Source organism: Mobula hypostoma, chromosome 9, assembly GCF_963921235.1.
Source record: "Mobula hypostoma chromosome 9, sMobHyp1.1, whole genome shotgun sequence".
In the NCBI taxonomy this organism is placed as follows: domain Eukaryota; kingdom Metazoa; phylum Chordata; class Chondrichthyes; order Myliobatiformes; family Myliobatidae; genus Mobula; species Mobula hypostoma.
The window spans coordinates 37,113,491-37,128,151 of record NC_086105.1 but is presented as its reverse complement, the minus strand read 5'-3'; the positions used below and the strand labels follow the sequence as shown (position 1 = coordinate 37,128,151).

The window sequence follows — 14,661 nt, the reverse complement described above, 5'->3', positions numbered from 1 at the left end:
ATGTGAAGAGCTCCACCCAAGGAATCCCAGAATTCAGTGCTGTTATTGTCAAAGGCATGGCAATCAACGAGAGGGCCAAAGTGGGGAGGGAGGTGGTTGGTGCAGGCTAGGGTATCAGACATTTGAATGAGCAAAGGTTGGCAGAAGGTGAAGGAAACAAAAGTCATAGGTGAAGAGGTTTGCATGTAACTCCACAGCATCTTCACCCTTTTTTTGCCTCTAATTTCTCATTGACCTTAAAGCTACAGACCATTCCTCATTTCTGCCAGAAATCTGTCATCCCATTGTACAGATCCGTTTGTTAATTTCAGCATCTTCCACCGAAATATTTTATCCTCTTTTCTTTCTCTACTCAGTGCATATGCACTACTGGCTTTTGAGGAAAATTCCATGTAACCCTGACTTTGTCTTTCATTGCTTATCTATTATTTATCATAAATTAATCAATATCTGTCAGCAGGTGAGTGACTTCATCAAATTTCCATAGTTTACATTCCAGCTCAAGGGAATTTGTTTCCAAAGCTTTCTATGCCTTGTGGTTTGTTGGTCTATATTAATGGTACTCAGCTAAAAGTTCATTGCAAATTCCTCCAATTGATCAGCATGTCGCTCAGTTATACAAAACATGGAGCTACATGGCCTATTAGCTATATCAAGCCCAATCTGATGTTGGTCAGTGCTGAGACGGTTAATCACAAGCAGGGACACTGTAATTATTTTGAATGCATTTGGCTAAAGAATGTGAAAAGCCCACTCTTGATCACTGTCTAGTGAACAGTCAGCTGGAAAGCACGGATGTGGAAGCATATCAGGTATTGCAGTGAGGAGCTGTAGTATCCTGCCATAAAACCATAAGCCATAGGAGCAGGCTATTCAGCCCATCAAGTCTGCTCCACCATTCAGTCATGGCTGATATATTTTACCTCTCAACTCCATTCTCCTGCCTCCTTCCCGTAATCTTTGATGCCCTTACTCGTCACGAACCTATTAACCTCCGTTTTGAATATACCCAATGACTTGGCCTCCATAAACATGTATAGCAATGAATTCCGCAGCTTCGCCACCCTCTGGCTAAAGAAATTCCTCCTCTAAAGAGATGTCCTTCTATTCTAAGGCTGTGCACTTTGGTCCTTGACTCCCCCAGCATAAGAAATATCCTCTCCATATCCACTCTATCTAGACATTTCAATATTTGGTAGGTTTCAATAAGATCTCCCCTTAATCTTCTAAACTCCTGTGAATACAGGCCCAGAGTCATCAATCACTCCCCATGCATTAACCCTTTAATTCCTGGGAATATCTGCATAAACTTCCTCTGCCAGCACATCCTTTTTTAGATATTGGGCCCAACACTGCTGTCAATACTCCAAATGTGGTCTGACCAATGCCTTATAAAACCTCACTATTGCATCCTTGCTTTTATATTCAAGTGCTCTCAAAATTAATGCAAACATTGCATTTGTTTTCCTTACTATTGACTCAACCTGTAAGTTAACCTTTGAGGAATCCCTCACTAGGACTCCCAAATTCCTTTGCACCTCTAATTTTTGAATTAACTCCCCATTTAGAAAATACACTATGCTTCTTTTCCTTCTATCAAGGACCGTGACCCTACACGGTATTCCAACTGCCACTTCTTTGCCCATTCTCCTAATCTGTCCAAACCTTCCTACAGACTCTCTGCTTCCTCAACCTTACCTACCTCTTCACCTATCATATAATCCACAAACATGGCCTCGAAGCCATCAATTTTGTCATCGAGACCATTGATATATGAAGTGTAAAAAAGCGATCCTAACACTAACCCCTGCAGCCAACAAGAAAAGACCTCCTTTATTCCCACTCTTTGCCTTTGCTTCCTGCCAGCCAGTCAATCTTCTGTCCATGCTAGTATCTTTCCTGGAATACCATGGGCTCCTACCTTGTTTAGCAGCCTCATGTGCAACACCTTTAAAAGCCCTTCTGAGAATCCAAGTAAACTATCTTCTGACTATTTTGTCCATCCTGTCTGTCATTTCCTCATTAAGGAAAATATGCTGGCTTTGTCCTATTTTATCATGTGCTTCCAAGTATCCCAAAACTTCATCCTTCATAATGGACTTCAACATCTTGAAGTCCAGCTAAATAGCCTATAATTTCCTCCCATTTGTCTCCCTCCCTTCATAAAGAGTGGAGTGACATTTACAATTTTCCAGTCCTCTGGAATCACTACAGAATCTAATGATTCTTGAAAGATCACCACCCTATACCTCCACAATCTCTTCAAGCTACCTCTTTCATAACTCTGTGGTGTATGTTTGTTCCATCTGACTTAACTACCTTCAGACCTTTCAACTTCCCAAGCACCTTCTCCTTAATAATAGCAACCACACTCATTTCTGCCCCCGAAATCCTCAAAGTTTCTGGCATGCTGCTGGTGTCTTCCACAGTAAGGACTAACAGAAAATACTTAAACAGTCTGTCCACCACTTTTTCATTGCCCATTACTACTTCCACATACGTTGTCTAAACTTGCACAAAATGAATGAAGTTATGGCAGGCTAAACAAGGGGAAAGGATATTTTGAGACAGCTGGCTCACTTCCTGACATCCTAAAATCTTTCAGCAGCCACAAAACCCAGAGTGTGTTGGAATATTCTTCACATGCATGGATGAATGCAGTTCCTGCATCAGTCTGGAAGATGAACACCGTCAAGAACAAAACACACTATTTATCTGCATCCTATTAGGTATTCACTCACTTTACCATGTTGCATTGAGGTTGGACTTTGTACTATCTACAAGATGCACTGTAGAATCTTGCCCAGGCCTCTTCAATCCAAATTCATCACCCCCCCCCCCCGCTTAGACTTTACTAGCGGACACAAGGAAACATCTTATTCCTTCATTGTTACTTTGTTTAAAACGTTGAAAGTGCTTATCCCAACAGCAACATAAAGTTTTACTGACTTAAGAAGTTCAGGGAAATACTTCATCCCAGGGGCAACAAAAATGCTTAAGTATGCACTACTAGGAGAGGAAGAACAAAAGGTAAAAATTAGGGCAACAGTGGTATTACTACTTTTCAAAAATGGCACTTTAAAGGAGTACAAGTTTCATCAAAAGTCTCTGCTAAAGCTTCTTCAACTTCTTTTACATGCACTTGAAGCAATGACATAAATTTCATTCCTGCATCACTTGTGCATGGCACCATCATGGCAAATTATCATTAACGCCTTCTTACGTGTTTTTTTCTGCTCAGGAACTCTTTTGTCAGGTCGATAAGTGTGACCAGTAAAGACTTACCTGAATTGCAATGGTGAAATAAAAAGAAGCAGCCGCAAGTCTGACCTGGGTTCCAACAAGCAATACAAATTTACTATTCCCAATACTTACCTCTGGAGTTCCTTCTCTGTGATTCGTGATAAAGATTAATGTTCTTCCTCTTTGAGCCTTTTTAAAGAAGAAATTAGATTTGCAAAGCTTACAGACAAGTATAAATGATTGACAACAAAACGTGTTCTGGTGTCTGACCGCTCGGTGTCCTCAAACCCTTAGGTGTGACGAATATGTGACGCAGCTGGACGACATGCAGCGGCAGCTGGCAGCGGCCGAGGATGAGAAGAAGACGCTGAACTCCCTGCTGCGTATGGCGATCCAGCAGAAGCTGGCCCTTACGCAGCGGCTCGAGGACCTGGAGTTCGATCACGAGCAGTCTCGGCGCAGCAAGAGCAAACTGGGGAAAAGCAAAGTTGGCAGTCCTAAAGTAAGTGTGGAAGCAGAGGCAGGCAGCCTCCCTTTCCCAGCTGCCGTTGACATTCTGACTCTGATTGCTCAAAGGTCAGAGCAATAAGCATGCGTCAGGCAGTCAACAGTGGTGCTTTAAGGATGGGACCTTGCAGTGGCATTGGTAGGACTAAAAGCCAGTGTAAAAGAGAGTTGATCACGTGCGTCAAAGAGGAAATCTGCAGCAACATTCCTCGTTGAGAGGGAATAATTGTTCCTATTTTTAATTTTTCATAACCTGACATTTGTGCTTTTTTTATATTAGTATGTGATTTTAATTGAGCTTTCAGGAGAGTGGCTTTTTTCCTAACCCTGATAGCCCTTGCAGTTTTCAAGTATTTATATTAAACACTGGCAGAGAGTAACTGTGTAGTTGCAATGTATGATACGATGCCTGTCTCTGGAGACCCCTACACTTTCAAACTAACCTCACCCAAAGGAAGAGCTTTACTCTCACATGCACTGCTCAGATGTATCAGAATCAGATTTATTATCACTGTCTTATATGACTTGAATACTTTTTAATGGTGAACGGAAAGCATTGGTAGATATCTGCTGGCGTTAACAAGGCCCCAGTTCTGATCCCTTCCCGTTCTAAGAGTGAGGAAGTGGGTAAAAAGGGGATCTGTTGTTGCCTCTGTACCAAAATACCAATAACACTCATCTATAATGTTGCTTTTTATCCAGCCCTTGAAATATATTCGTCCATGACTAATCCAATTAATTGGGAAGGAAACATGGTCTAGGCTGTAGATTTCGCTGTGGCTGCTGTGCATGATGAGGTATGAAAAGTAGTCCTGGTTAAGATTCCAGTTAATAATGTTAGCCAGTCTGAATAGATAAAATCAACGTTCGGAGAGCAGCCTTGCCCTGGTTTGAAAATGATCAACTTTTAAGTATTAAATATCTTTTAGGATCCATTAGGTCGTAAAGTATGATTTATGAAGTGTGACTGTAGGTTGAGGTGTAAGACTATAAATTCCACGAGAGAGCTCTGAAAATACCAAAAGCCATTAGTGGTCCCAGAGTGGGTTATCAATCTCTCATTAACAAGTGAAGAAACTGTAGCCCTCAATATGGTACGTAGTACATCTGGTTTTATGTGAAACATTTATTGTACGTAATCTTAACATTTTAAGCTTATTTGTATTTGGAATCAGTCTTTTTATGCTGAAACTTAGTTTTTGCTATCAACAAGATGATTGATAGGAATACAATCATCATGGTAATTTTAGGTGGAGTTACATCAGGAAATTACTGGTGCTCAAAACAAGGGTAGTACAATAATGAACGTGATTTTTCTGTATTGAATCCAATATACAGTAATAGAACATAGAACATTACAACACAGTATAGCCCTTTGGCCCCAATGTTGTGCTGATCTTTTAGCCTACTCTAAGATCAACCCTTTCCTCCTCTATAACCCTTCATTTTCCTATCAACCATGTGCCTGTCTAACAAATCCTTATATGTCTCTAATATTGGAGGAACACTACATGCAGAACATTCAAGATAGTTTGCTAGATGCCCATGTACAGAAATTAACTCGGTGAGACTCAATATTGTGCAATGAGTCAGGACTAATTAATTACTTTGCAATAGAAGAGGATCTGGAGTCATAGGCTCAAAATAAGGGATCAGCCATTCAGAAACAGAGCTAAGATTTTGTTTTGCTCAAAGAGTAATGAATCTTTACAACCCCCTGCCCCAAGGACTATTGATTTTTAAATGCTGAATATTAAAGACAAACTTGATTGATTTTGTATGTGAAGAGGGTCAAGGGATATCAAGGTGATGTAGTTAGTTAGAACAGAATAGAAAGGAAGTCATGATCATCATGTAAGGCAGAACAAGTTTGAAGCACTAAATGGCCCACATTGCTGACTTCATTTAACAAAAACAGCTAGAAAATTTGTCGGATATCTATTTCTTATGATATTTTAAATTTATTCTGAAATAAAGTATTTATTATTTTGTGAATAATATAAGAAACAGGAGGAAGAGCAGGCTATCTATCAATAGCTAACAATTTTTCACCTCAGCTCCATGGAAAACATCCTCACAGCATCTACCCTGGCGTGACTCCTTAGAATGTTACATGTTTTAATGAGGTCATTCTCATTCATCGATCCTATAATAAGCACTGGTCCATTCTGCCCTTACCTTTCCTCATATATCAATGCATTCATGCCATCAATTTAGCTGATGAACCTCTGTCACATTACCTTGAAAGCAAAAATACCGCATTAAGTAGGAGATCAAAACTGAACATGGTTCTCTACAGATGCAGCAAGACTTCCTTTATTTCGTATTCATTTACCTTTCTTTTTACCTGTTCTACCTGGGTGTTGACTGGTCTCCTTGAACATTATGATGTCACACCCTTTAAATATTAGTTTTCTTCTCTATTCTTCCTGCTAATTTTCCCCATTAAACCCCATCCATTGACCAATCACCCAATTTATCTCTGTCCCCCTGCAGCCCCTTACAGTATTTGCTTGTTCTAAATTATAGCATCCAAACCGTTCTTCCCCAACCATCCTTTTGTAATGCTCATAAACAGCAGACGCTAGAGGGCACTTGAAGCACTTTAACAGCATCATGAATGTGGATGTCAAGGTTGTACAATACTTCATTTCTTCACTCACTGAATCTTTGTTTCAAAACTTCATTCAAACAGTAGTTTAGAATTAAATCTTTCATAAAACATCTTTAAAAGATCATGACTGTTTTAGAGTCATTTACTTCCAGATACTGAGATCACAAGAGAGAAGTAATCTTTTGGGAGACTAATCTTTGAGAAATAATTTATTTTAAAGCCATGTTTCAGAAACTAGCCATGCCAACAGTCAGTGGGACAGGACCGCTGAATATTCCAATATTTACCAATCTGGTAAATAGCCTTTCACAGACTTAGTTTGCAGCATTATTCATTTTATGATTGTGGATTATAGTTCTATGGTGCATGGAATAATAATTTCAGAATTAACAAATTGGAATATCCATTTAATTATATTAAAGTACAGTTGAGCCCTAATTTATGCAGGCATATGTTCTAGAAAAACAGCATGAAAATTGAAACAGCATAACTTGAAGCATTAATTCCCCTGAAAATATGACCAAGGATCTGATACTAAAACTTAATAACTTTATGTCATACTAAAAGGATTCAAAGACAAATAATGGAATAAATATCATTAAACTTCACTTGCCAACTCCAACAATGAAATTATATATTAATTTCATATGAAGGGATAGACTGCAGCTTGAAGTATAGGTCTGAATTCTTGGTCGATTTCTTGTGGGAGTCCTTATAACACAAACGGTCTGATCTGTGCCCCTTTTAAAACTGAAGCTATTTTCCATGATGTGGCCTGATCTTCAACCTTTGCTTGAGTGCTGAGTCTACAGCAGTGATTGTTGGTTTAGCAGATCCTGAATGCGGCAGGCTACTCATTTTCCTCAATTGGCGGGAATAGATCAGTTAGACCATCTCTACATCCGAAATGTCTTCAAGTGCCTCTTCTTCCAGCTGTCTTACTGGCCTGACAATTTGTTTGATGGGAAACCTCCAAAGTATACCAAAGATTAAGGAGTTCTGAGGAATTCTAGTCACCAACCCTTTCAAACTCATGAGAGTTGCCACATTTACATTTACATTGAGTAATTTTTGCTCACTTTTAATGACACACACATCTTTTAATGGTACACACAGTCAGATTCATTTAAATTGTATTAGTGAAAAGTTCAATATTACACTATTGCCTTGTACTTTGTCAGGGATTTCTAATTTCTGGGCCAGGGTAATAGAGTTCAAGCACTTTTGGCACAACATGACAAACACTTTCAATGCCATTTTCACAAGCATGGAATGTGAAGCTGAAAGACAACTGACTGGGATTCTGGCTGAACTGTGTACAGTATAAACATGAAGCAACAAATCAGTTTCAAACATTATTCAGAATGTTTATATCTGAATTTTCTGTTACTCAGAACCATTTAACTAGGGTCCAGCTCAACTTGTTTCACACTTACATTGGTTGACCTTACCTTTTCGATATCTCATAAACAAAATGGATGTAAATGAGGTTTTTTAAAATCCTATTTCATACAAAATATTTAATCACTATTGTTGACAGATTTTAATGTGTAAATATTTAACTCTTGACAAAATAATTTTTAATAGATCTGTTCCCATATTTAAAGAATTGTTTCACTAACTTTTTGTCAGTTTAAAATCAAGGTGCTCAATGAATATATGTGATATGTGGCCTTCAGTTGGTGTACCATCTTCATTTCATATTTTCGATAACATTTTAGTGAGAGCTGGTATGGTGAGCATTACTGCTTCTGTAAATTAATTACTAAAATAGTTTATTGTATGCATAAGACTATCTGTGAATAAGAGAGTATTTAGGGAATAGAAGAATCAGGAAGTAAATTAAATACCCAATCTTTGTAATGATTGGCTTTGTTTATTTGCAATAGAAATGTTCTCCTAGCTGTGTAATTCTGGATACTCAGAGTTTGCTGAATTATATCCAATGAGTTACAGTTTCGTTGTAGGAAAATGCATGTGATAGAGATCTCGTGGCATGTTGGTCTAGAGATATAGGAGATAGCTATCTGAGGTTCCTACACCACTATGTAACTTTTTGCGTTATTATCATTGATGCAGTTTTCCCAAATGTAACTTTGAAGTTTCAAAAAGACACTGATTACATGCGTGTCATGCCAATGTTGGTCTTTCTCTGTGGGCACCATATATTGGGGTAGATCTTAGGATTGTATGAATGTGAGGAGATAGCTGATTTTACATTCCTCTTCAATTTGTAATTGAAGTCAATGGAAATAAAACTCAGGGGGTATGAAAACAGATTTATATATTGCACGTTTTATGCAAGTCAAGATCTACCCCATTACCCTGAAGAGCAAATGTTTGAGCATTGAATACACCTAAGTGGTGAAGATAATATGAGATTTGGGATGGTTGAGATGAAAAGGGCTGTCAGGGTCAAAGGGTGTGGATGGTGTTATAATAGCAGTGATACTCCACCCACCCACAGGACACTACACTGTCTTTCCAACACTACAGAGTTAGGAGTTTCAGGTTGAGGGGAATTGATGCATCTAATGGACCGTACCATCAAATGTTTAGGTTTTATATTGATGGAAGCCTTTAGTAAAACTATTCAGTATATACTGTGGGCTTCATTAAAGTGTATATACATTTCATTAAAGTGTGTGCTTTTTCAACATAATATGTGGAAATCAAACTTCATTCTTTTTATATAGCCAGAACTATTTTCATTTTTATGAGCAGTATTAGCCAAGTAAGTCACATTAAGATTGCATTGTAGTTCAAAGAGAATCAGGTAAATTTATGCAGTGAAACATTAATATAATTTAAACTTTTACTTTAATTATTTCAGAATTCCTTCTCATGCCCATACAGCCGAATAGCCATCCATTAAATTAAGTTCAAGGTGGTCCGAGGTGAATATAATTACAGACTGTACCAGACTAACAGTGGGCATGGAGGAATTCCATGCCTTTCTTTTTGCCACAGTTATATCCCTTATAGAAATATGGGGATACAGAGATACTTTGAAGAATGGTTTTGAAGTAGAAGATCTGGCATGATTTAGCTGAATGGGAAGCAACCTCAAAGGGTTAACTGGCTATTCCTGCTGATGCTTCTTACATTCAAAATGTTTGTTTCCCTCATTCTCAAAGAGAATTTTTACTCCTTCATAGGAAGATTACCTTGTGTATATAAACCTACAAAAGTTTTTAGAGTTGAATCTGTTGATTACCAGTATGGTGATCTCATCCCTTAGATTATGAGCTGCCTTCCAGTACTTCTTCGTAAGAAACTCTTGATTATTTTCCATTTTCTTAAAGAAATCCTGTTTCATTAAAGTTTGTGCTTTTTCAAGATAAAAAGGGTTGGTTCAAAGAGCCTCCACTGATAAATATGTGTCCTTAAAGTATTTTATCTAATTCACCACATAAACCATGCAAAGCTTCATACATTATTTTTAATACGGCTTAATTGGGACACATAGTTCACAACCATTCAACCGCCCAAGGATAAATACTCCATATGTTTTCAAAACTGTTTAAACTGTTGAAATCCAGATTAAACTGTTGAAATTTGGAATTGAAAATGGTTGAGAATTCCTGAGACCATGGGCATCAGATATATTCAAGATCAAGTACAGCCCTTTTCCTCAGTCCAGTAAATAGAAACATAAAGGTAGATACAAGGAGAAATAAATATGTGGAATGATTAAGTACTACATAATGATATAGCAATTCATACTGCTGTCCTGTTATACTTAAACAAAACTGATCCAGCACTTGTATGCTGTTATGTCCAGCTTCACCGAGATGCGATATTTTGTTGAACCCCTTTTCACCGGTATTCCATGATGTATTAAACCTTTGTGTTGAATGCTCTTGAAATAAATCAAATCAGCAGTTTTATTTTGGTTTTGTTTCATTATTTTTGCTGTATCCAACTTTCTTCTGCTTTGTTTTTTTTTGTGCTCATTTTACCTCTGAGGGTTTTGATGACTGACACTTCCACCACGTTGCTCCTCAGTTGGTACTTGCATGAAACAGGTTGCTCATCTCTGCCAGCTGAATCAAATATAGCCTTACTTTTGTAGCAACTTGAGCAGATAATACATTTCATCTTTGCATCCTTCTATAAGTATATGACAAATATATATATACACACACACACACACACACACACAATTTTAAAGAGGGATCTGGATAAGATTCAGAACCAGATTTAATATCACCGGCATATGTCATGAAATTTGTTAACTTTGTGGCAACAATACAATGAAATACATGATAAATAAATATAGGGAAAAATGAGTAACATACATATAAAATAGCTTTAGGCTTCTGTACCACCTTCCTAATGGTAACAATGACAAGAGAGCATGTCTTGGGTGGTGGGGATCCTTAATGATGGATGCTGCTTTCCTAAGGCACAACTCCTTGAAGATGTCTTGGATACTACAGAGGCTGATACGCATGACAGAGCTGACTAATTTCACAAGTTTCTGCAACTTATTTCAATCTTGTGCAGTAGCCGCCCCCCCCCCCACCATTACCAGATAGTGATGCAGCCAGTCAGAATGCTCTGCATTGTACATTTGCAGAAGTTTTTGAGTGTTCTAGTCGACAAGCCAAATCTCCTCAAATTCCTAATTAAATATAGCCACTGACTTGCCTTCTTTATAGCTGCATCAATACGTTGCATCCAGGATAGGTTCTCAGAGATAATGACACAAAGGAACCTGAAATTGCTCACTGTCCACTTCTGATCCCTCTGAGGATTGGTTTGTGTTCCCTCATCTTACCTTTCGTGAAGTCCACAATCAGCTCTTTCATCTTACTGACATTGAGTGCAAGGTTGGTGCTGCGACACCACTCCACTAACTGGTTTATCTTGCTCCTGTACGAGATCAAAATCTTCTGTAATTATTTACACTGCAGGCGATTGTGCGGTTGATGCTGGCTGGCCACATCGCTTGTTTTTAGCATCATCCATCATCCATTTTAAACCCAGAAGGTCACCTTCAGAGAGGGAATCAAAGCAAATTTCCTCTTCCAATCTGATTCAAATGTCTCAAAACATTGATATTTAAATATATTTTCCAAAAACTCTATATAGGATATTTAAATATCCTTTATATATGTTGGTCCATAATCAGTTTGGGAGAAGGATGCATTGAAATAAAATAAAATGTAATTGTGCCAAAATAAAATCATAAGTGCTAGATACCCTCAGTCACCAGGTCAGATAGCATCTGTGGGAATGTTAATGTTTCATGTTCAGAAACTCTACGAAGTCCTGGATTGAAATTGTTAACTTTCACTTTCCACACATGCTGCCTGATCTGCGTGTTTCAGTATTTTGTTATTGTTTCAGAATTCCAGCATTTAGAGTTTTTTTCAATTTATTATATTTTATTATGTTTAGGAAAAAACTTAAAGGCTTGCCTCTAAAACCCTGTGAAAACTGCTATCATTTTGACGCTTTACTGCAATGTGCTGTACATTTGCAAGCCAATTTAAACCATGGGTTACAGCAGTGCACCTAATCATGTTACACACATCAAAGTTGCTGGTGAATGCAGCAGGCCAGGTAGCATCTCTAGGAAGAGGTACAGTCGACGTTTCGGGCCAAGAACCTTGTCAGGACTAACTGAAGGAAGAGCTAGTTCAAACTTAGTCCAAACCAGCAACTTTGATGTGTGTTGCTTGAATTTCCAGCATCTGCAGAATTCCTCGTGTTTACACCTAATCATGTTAACAGCTTTCTAAAATTGCTCTTTGCATGGTGCAAGTGAGTAGGATTGATGAAAAGGGTGTGGGTAGAATGGTGTATGTGTTCATGATGTGTGTGTGTGTGTGTGTGTGTGTGCAACAGAACCTGGTCACCATTCATCTTGGCCCTCCTTGCCATTGGGCTAGGTCCTTTCTCTGCCAAGTTCTTGTGAGAGACGATGTGCAAAAGCCACTGCAAGTGAAATGTCCTGATGCAGCCTGCGCTGGTCAGAACTGCCCAACTTTGATCCTGAGGGACTGCCTAAGAAGTAATTCTCAATTCACCCTTAAGCAAATTTGTGAGGATTTTTTAAAACATATATTGGCAGTGAAAAAATGTTGGCTTTCTGTGACGTGAATACTTCAATAAATGCTCCTCCAATACTTTAGTTCTGGGAGTAAGATTAAGATAGCAAATTTACAATCTGCTTTTTCTCACAGATATTCTTTAATTAGTGAAATGTATTCAACAATTCAGGTGATATTGTCTGGTGTGAATTTCTTCACAACAGGGGCACTGCACGCATTTTTTAAACCCTGGTGTGAAGTGATTGCTGTTTTGTGGGTAAAGCTGCATTTCTGCTAATGCAGGCCTTGAATTGTTATCAAGGTAGAAACGTGTGCCACCATGTACCAGGTAACACTGATGGTTTGTCTTAAAGCACCACTGTCTGATCTTCAAACATAGTTTTCTTGTTATACAGTGCTGGCTTTCATCCAAAAGAACTTTATGGACTGTTAAATCACTCTATACATGAGCATTGTAAGCTTTATAGACACAATTCCCGAAAGCAAGAAATATCGAAACAGCTCTATTTATTGTCTAAGATTTGTATGCAGAGTTCTGGGAAAAAGTATAAATGTTGATGAATAATAGTCTGGTTAATCTGATGGCATTCTCCTAGCTGACTGAAATTTTACTCAAGTTGTCCAAAAATGAAGCCTTTCAGAATATTTTATTAACACAACTAAAATTCATGATAATAACATGAAATCACTCTAATAAATCTCTAGATTAAAAACCTCACACCTTAAAAAAGGAATATAATAACATTTGACTGACAGCTACAAAGAGTTCTATTTCTAATAGCAGTGTTGCCCATGTGGTAGCATTCATTGGCTTAACAAGAACTGATGATGATTCTTACCAATTAAAGTGCATTTGAAGGACAGAATCCTTTTTATTATGTTGCGGATACAGTCTCTGGAGTACCTTAAGTAATGTTTCTGTCAGCTACACATATCTCAGCCTCAACTCTTCAGCTGATGTACTATGCATACAAATCAGTGACATTCAGTACAGTGTTTCTTTGGTGCAAATTAACAAGATGCCTTTGAACTGTTGTATATCCCTTTTGTAAAATAAACTGAAAATAGCAGGTGTTTAAACATATATGTTAAATGTTGTTCTGTGTACTGTGTTAATGAAATCTAACAATATATCATCAGACACCAATGTTTGGTGTTTTTTTTGTTAACCTTTTGCTAATTACTAACACCATTTGTCAAACATTTCCAGAGAGATTTAGTGAAGATTAACTTTTCTTAAATGTATTAATGATTATTAAATACGAAGATCTATTAAATACTAAGGTTAAAGATCCTTTGTATCAAAGGTTTGTGCCAATTTATACAGAGCCGTGTGAAACCTAGGATTTGACACAGTGCTGCCAGATCCAGACCTACTATAAATCACTTGCCAGTTAGGCCATCCTCATTCTTGTGATGCCTGATTAATTCAGAAAACTTTCTTTTGACTTGTATTTACCTGAAAGTTGAACACCTGGTTCCTGGTAAGTTTACATATATCGCTGGGACTTGGGTGTTATACTTTCAAGATTTGCACTGTAAATTGTGAATTCAGTTACGTAATTGTTAAAACGAGCACCCTGCCTCAGTTTTTTCCATTCACTGACTATTATTTGAGAGTGCAAGTGATACATAATGGTTACTTCTTTTTTGATAGTGGGAGACAGCGCTCAGTAAGCCGATGTAACTCCAGTTGCAGTTCAAGACTTATTAGTATTGAATCAAACCAGACTAAATATATTTGACTGAGAGTTTTGAATCTTTGTCCATGATCTTCACAAGCTGATGATTTGTCAATATTACATTATAGAATGATGCATTGACAGAAATTATAAGCAAAAAATCTTAATGACTTTTACAGTAAATTGCTGTTGATCTATTGATTCAGTATTGATTAACAGTCACATGTCACTTTACCCCTTTCAGGTATTTCTTCAAGATATAGTTTGGAAACGAGTTTGACAGGTCTTGCTTTTCAACAATTTCAATTCTGTTGTATGATTTACAGCTTCTCAAGCTTCCAGTAGAGTTAAAAGGTTGAAATTTAATTCAAAATACTGCAAAAAAAAATTGAACTGACCAAAATGGATATCAGCATGGCTATCATGACACAAATCCACAGGTAACAGAATGTTATAAAAGGAGCTATTTTATAACATTCATTTAAAGAATAGCAAGAACTTTAAAAGAGTTATCCAGTTGATCCATATGCTCCTTCGAGATATATCAGTTTGC

At 37.7% G+C, this 14,661-nt stretch overlaps 1 protein-coding gene across 3 annotated transcripts in view; it reads left to right on the top strand.

The window, feature by feature from the left end:
* LOC134351649 (protein bicaudal D homolog 1-like) overlaps positions 1-14,661 on the top strand; it is a 230,858-nt gene that overhangs the window by 184,852 nt on the left and 31,345 nt on the right. For all 3 annotated transcript variants that reach the window (XM_063058089.1, XM_063058090.1, XM_063058091.1), the window contains one exon: positions 3,538-3,745. In XM_063058089.1, coding sequence (XP_062914159.1) covers positions 3,538-3,745 — 208 coding nt within the window. The remainder of the gene's footprint in view (positions 1-3,537; positions 3,746-14,661) is intronic.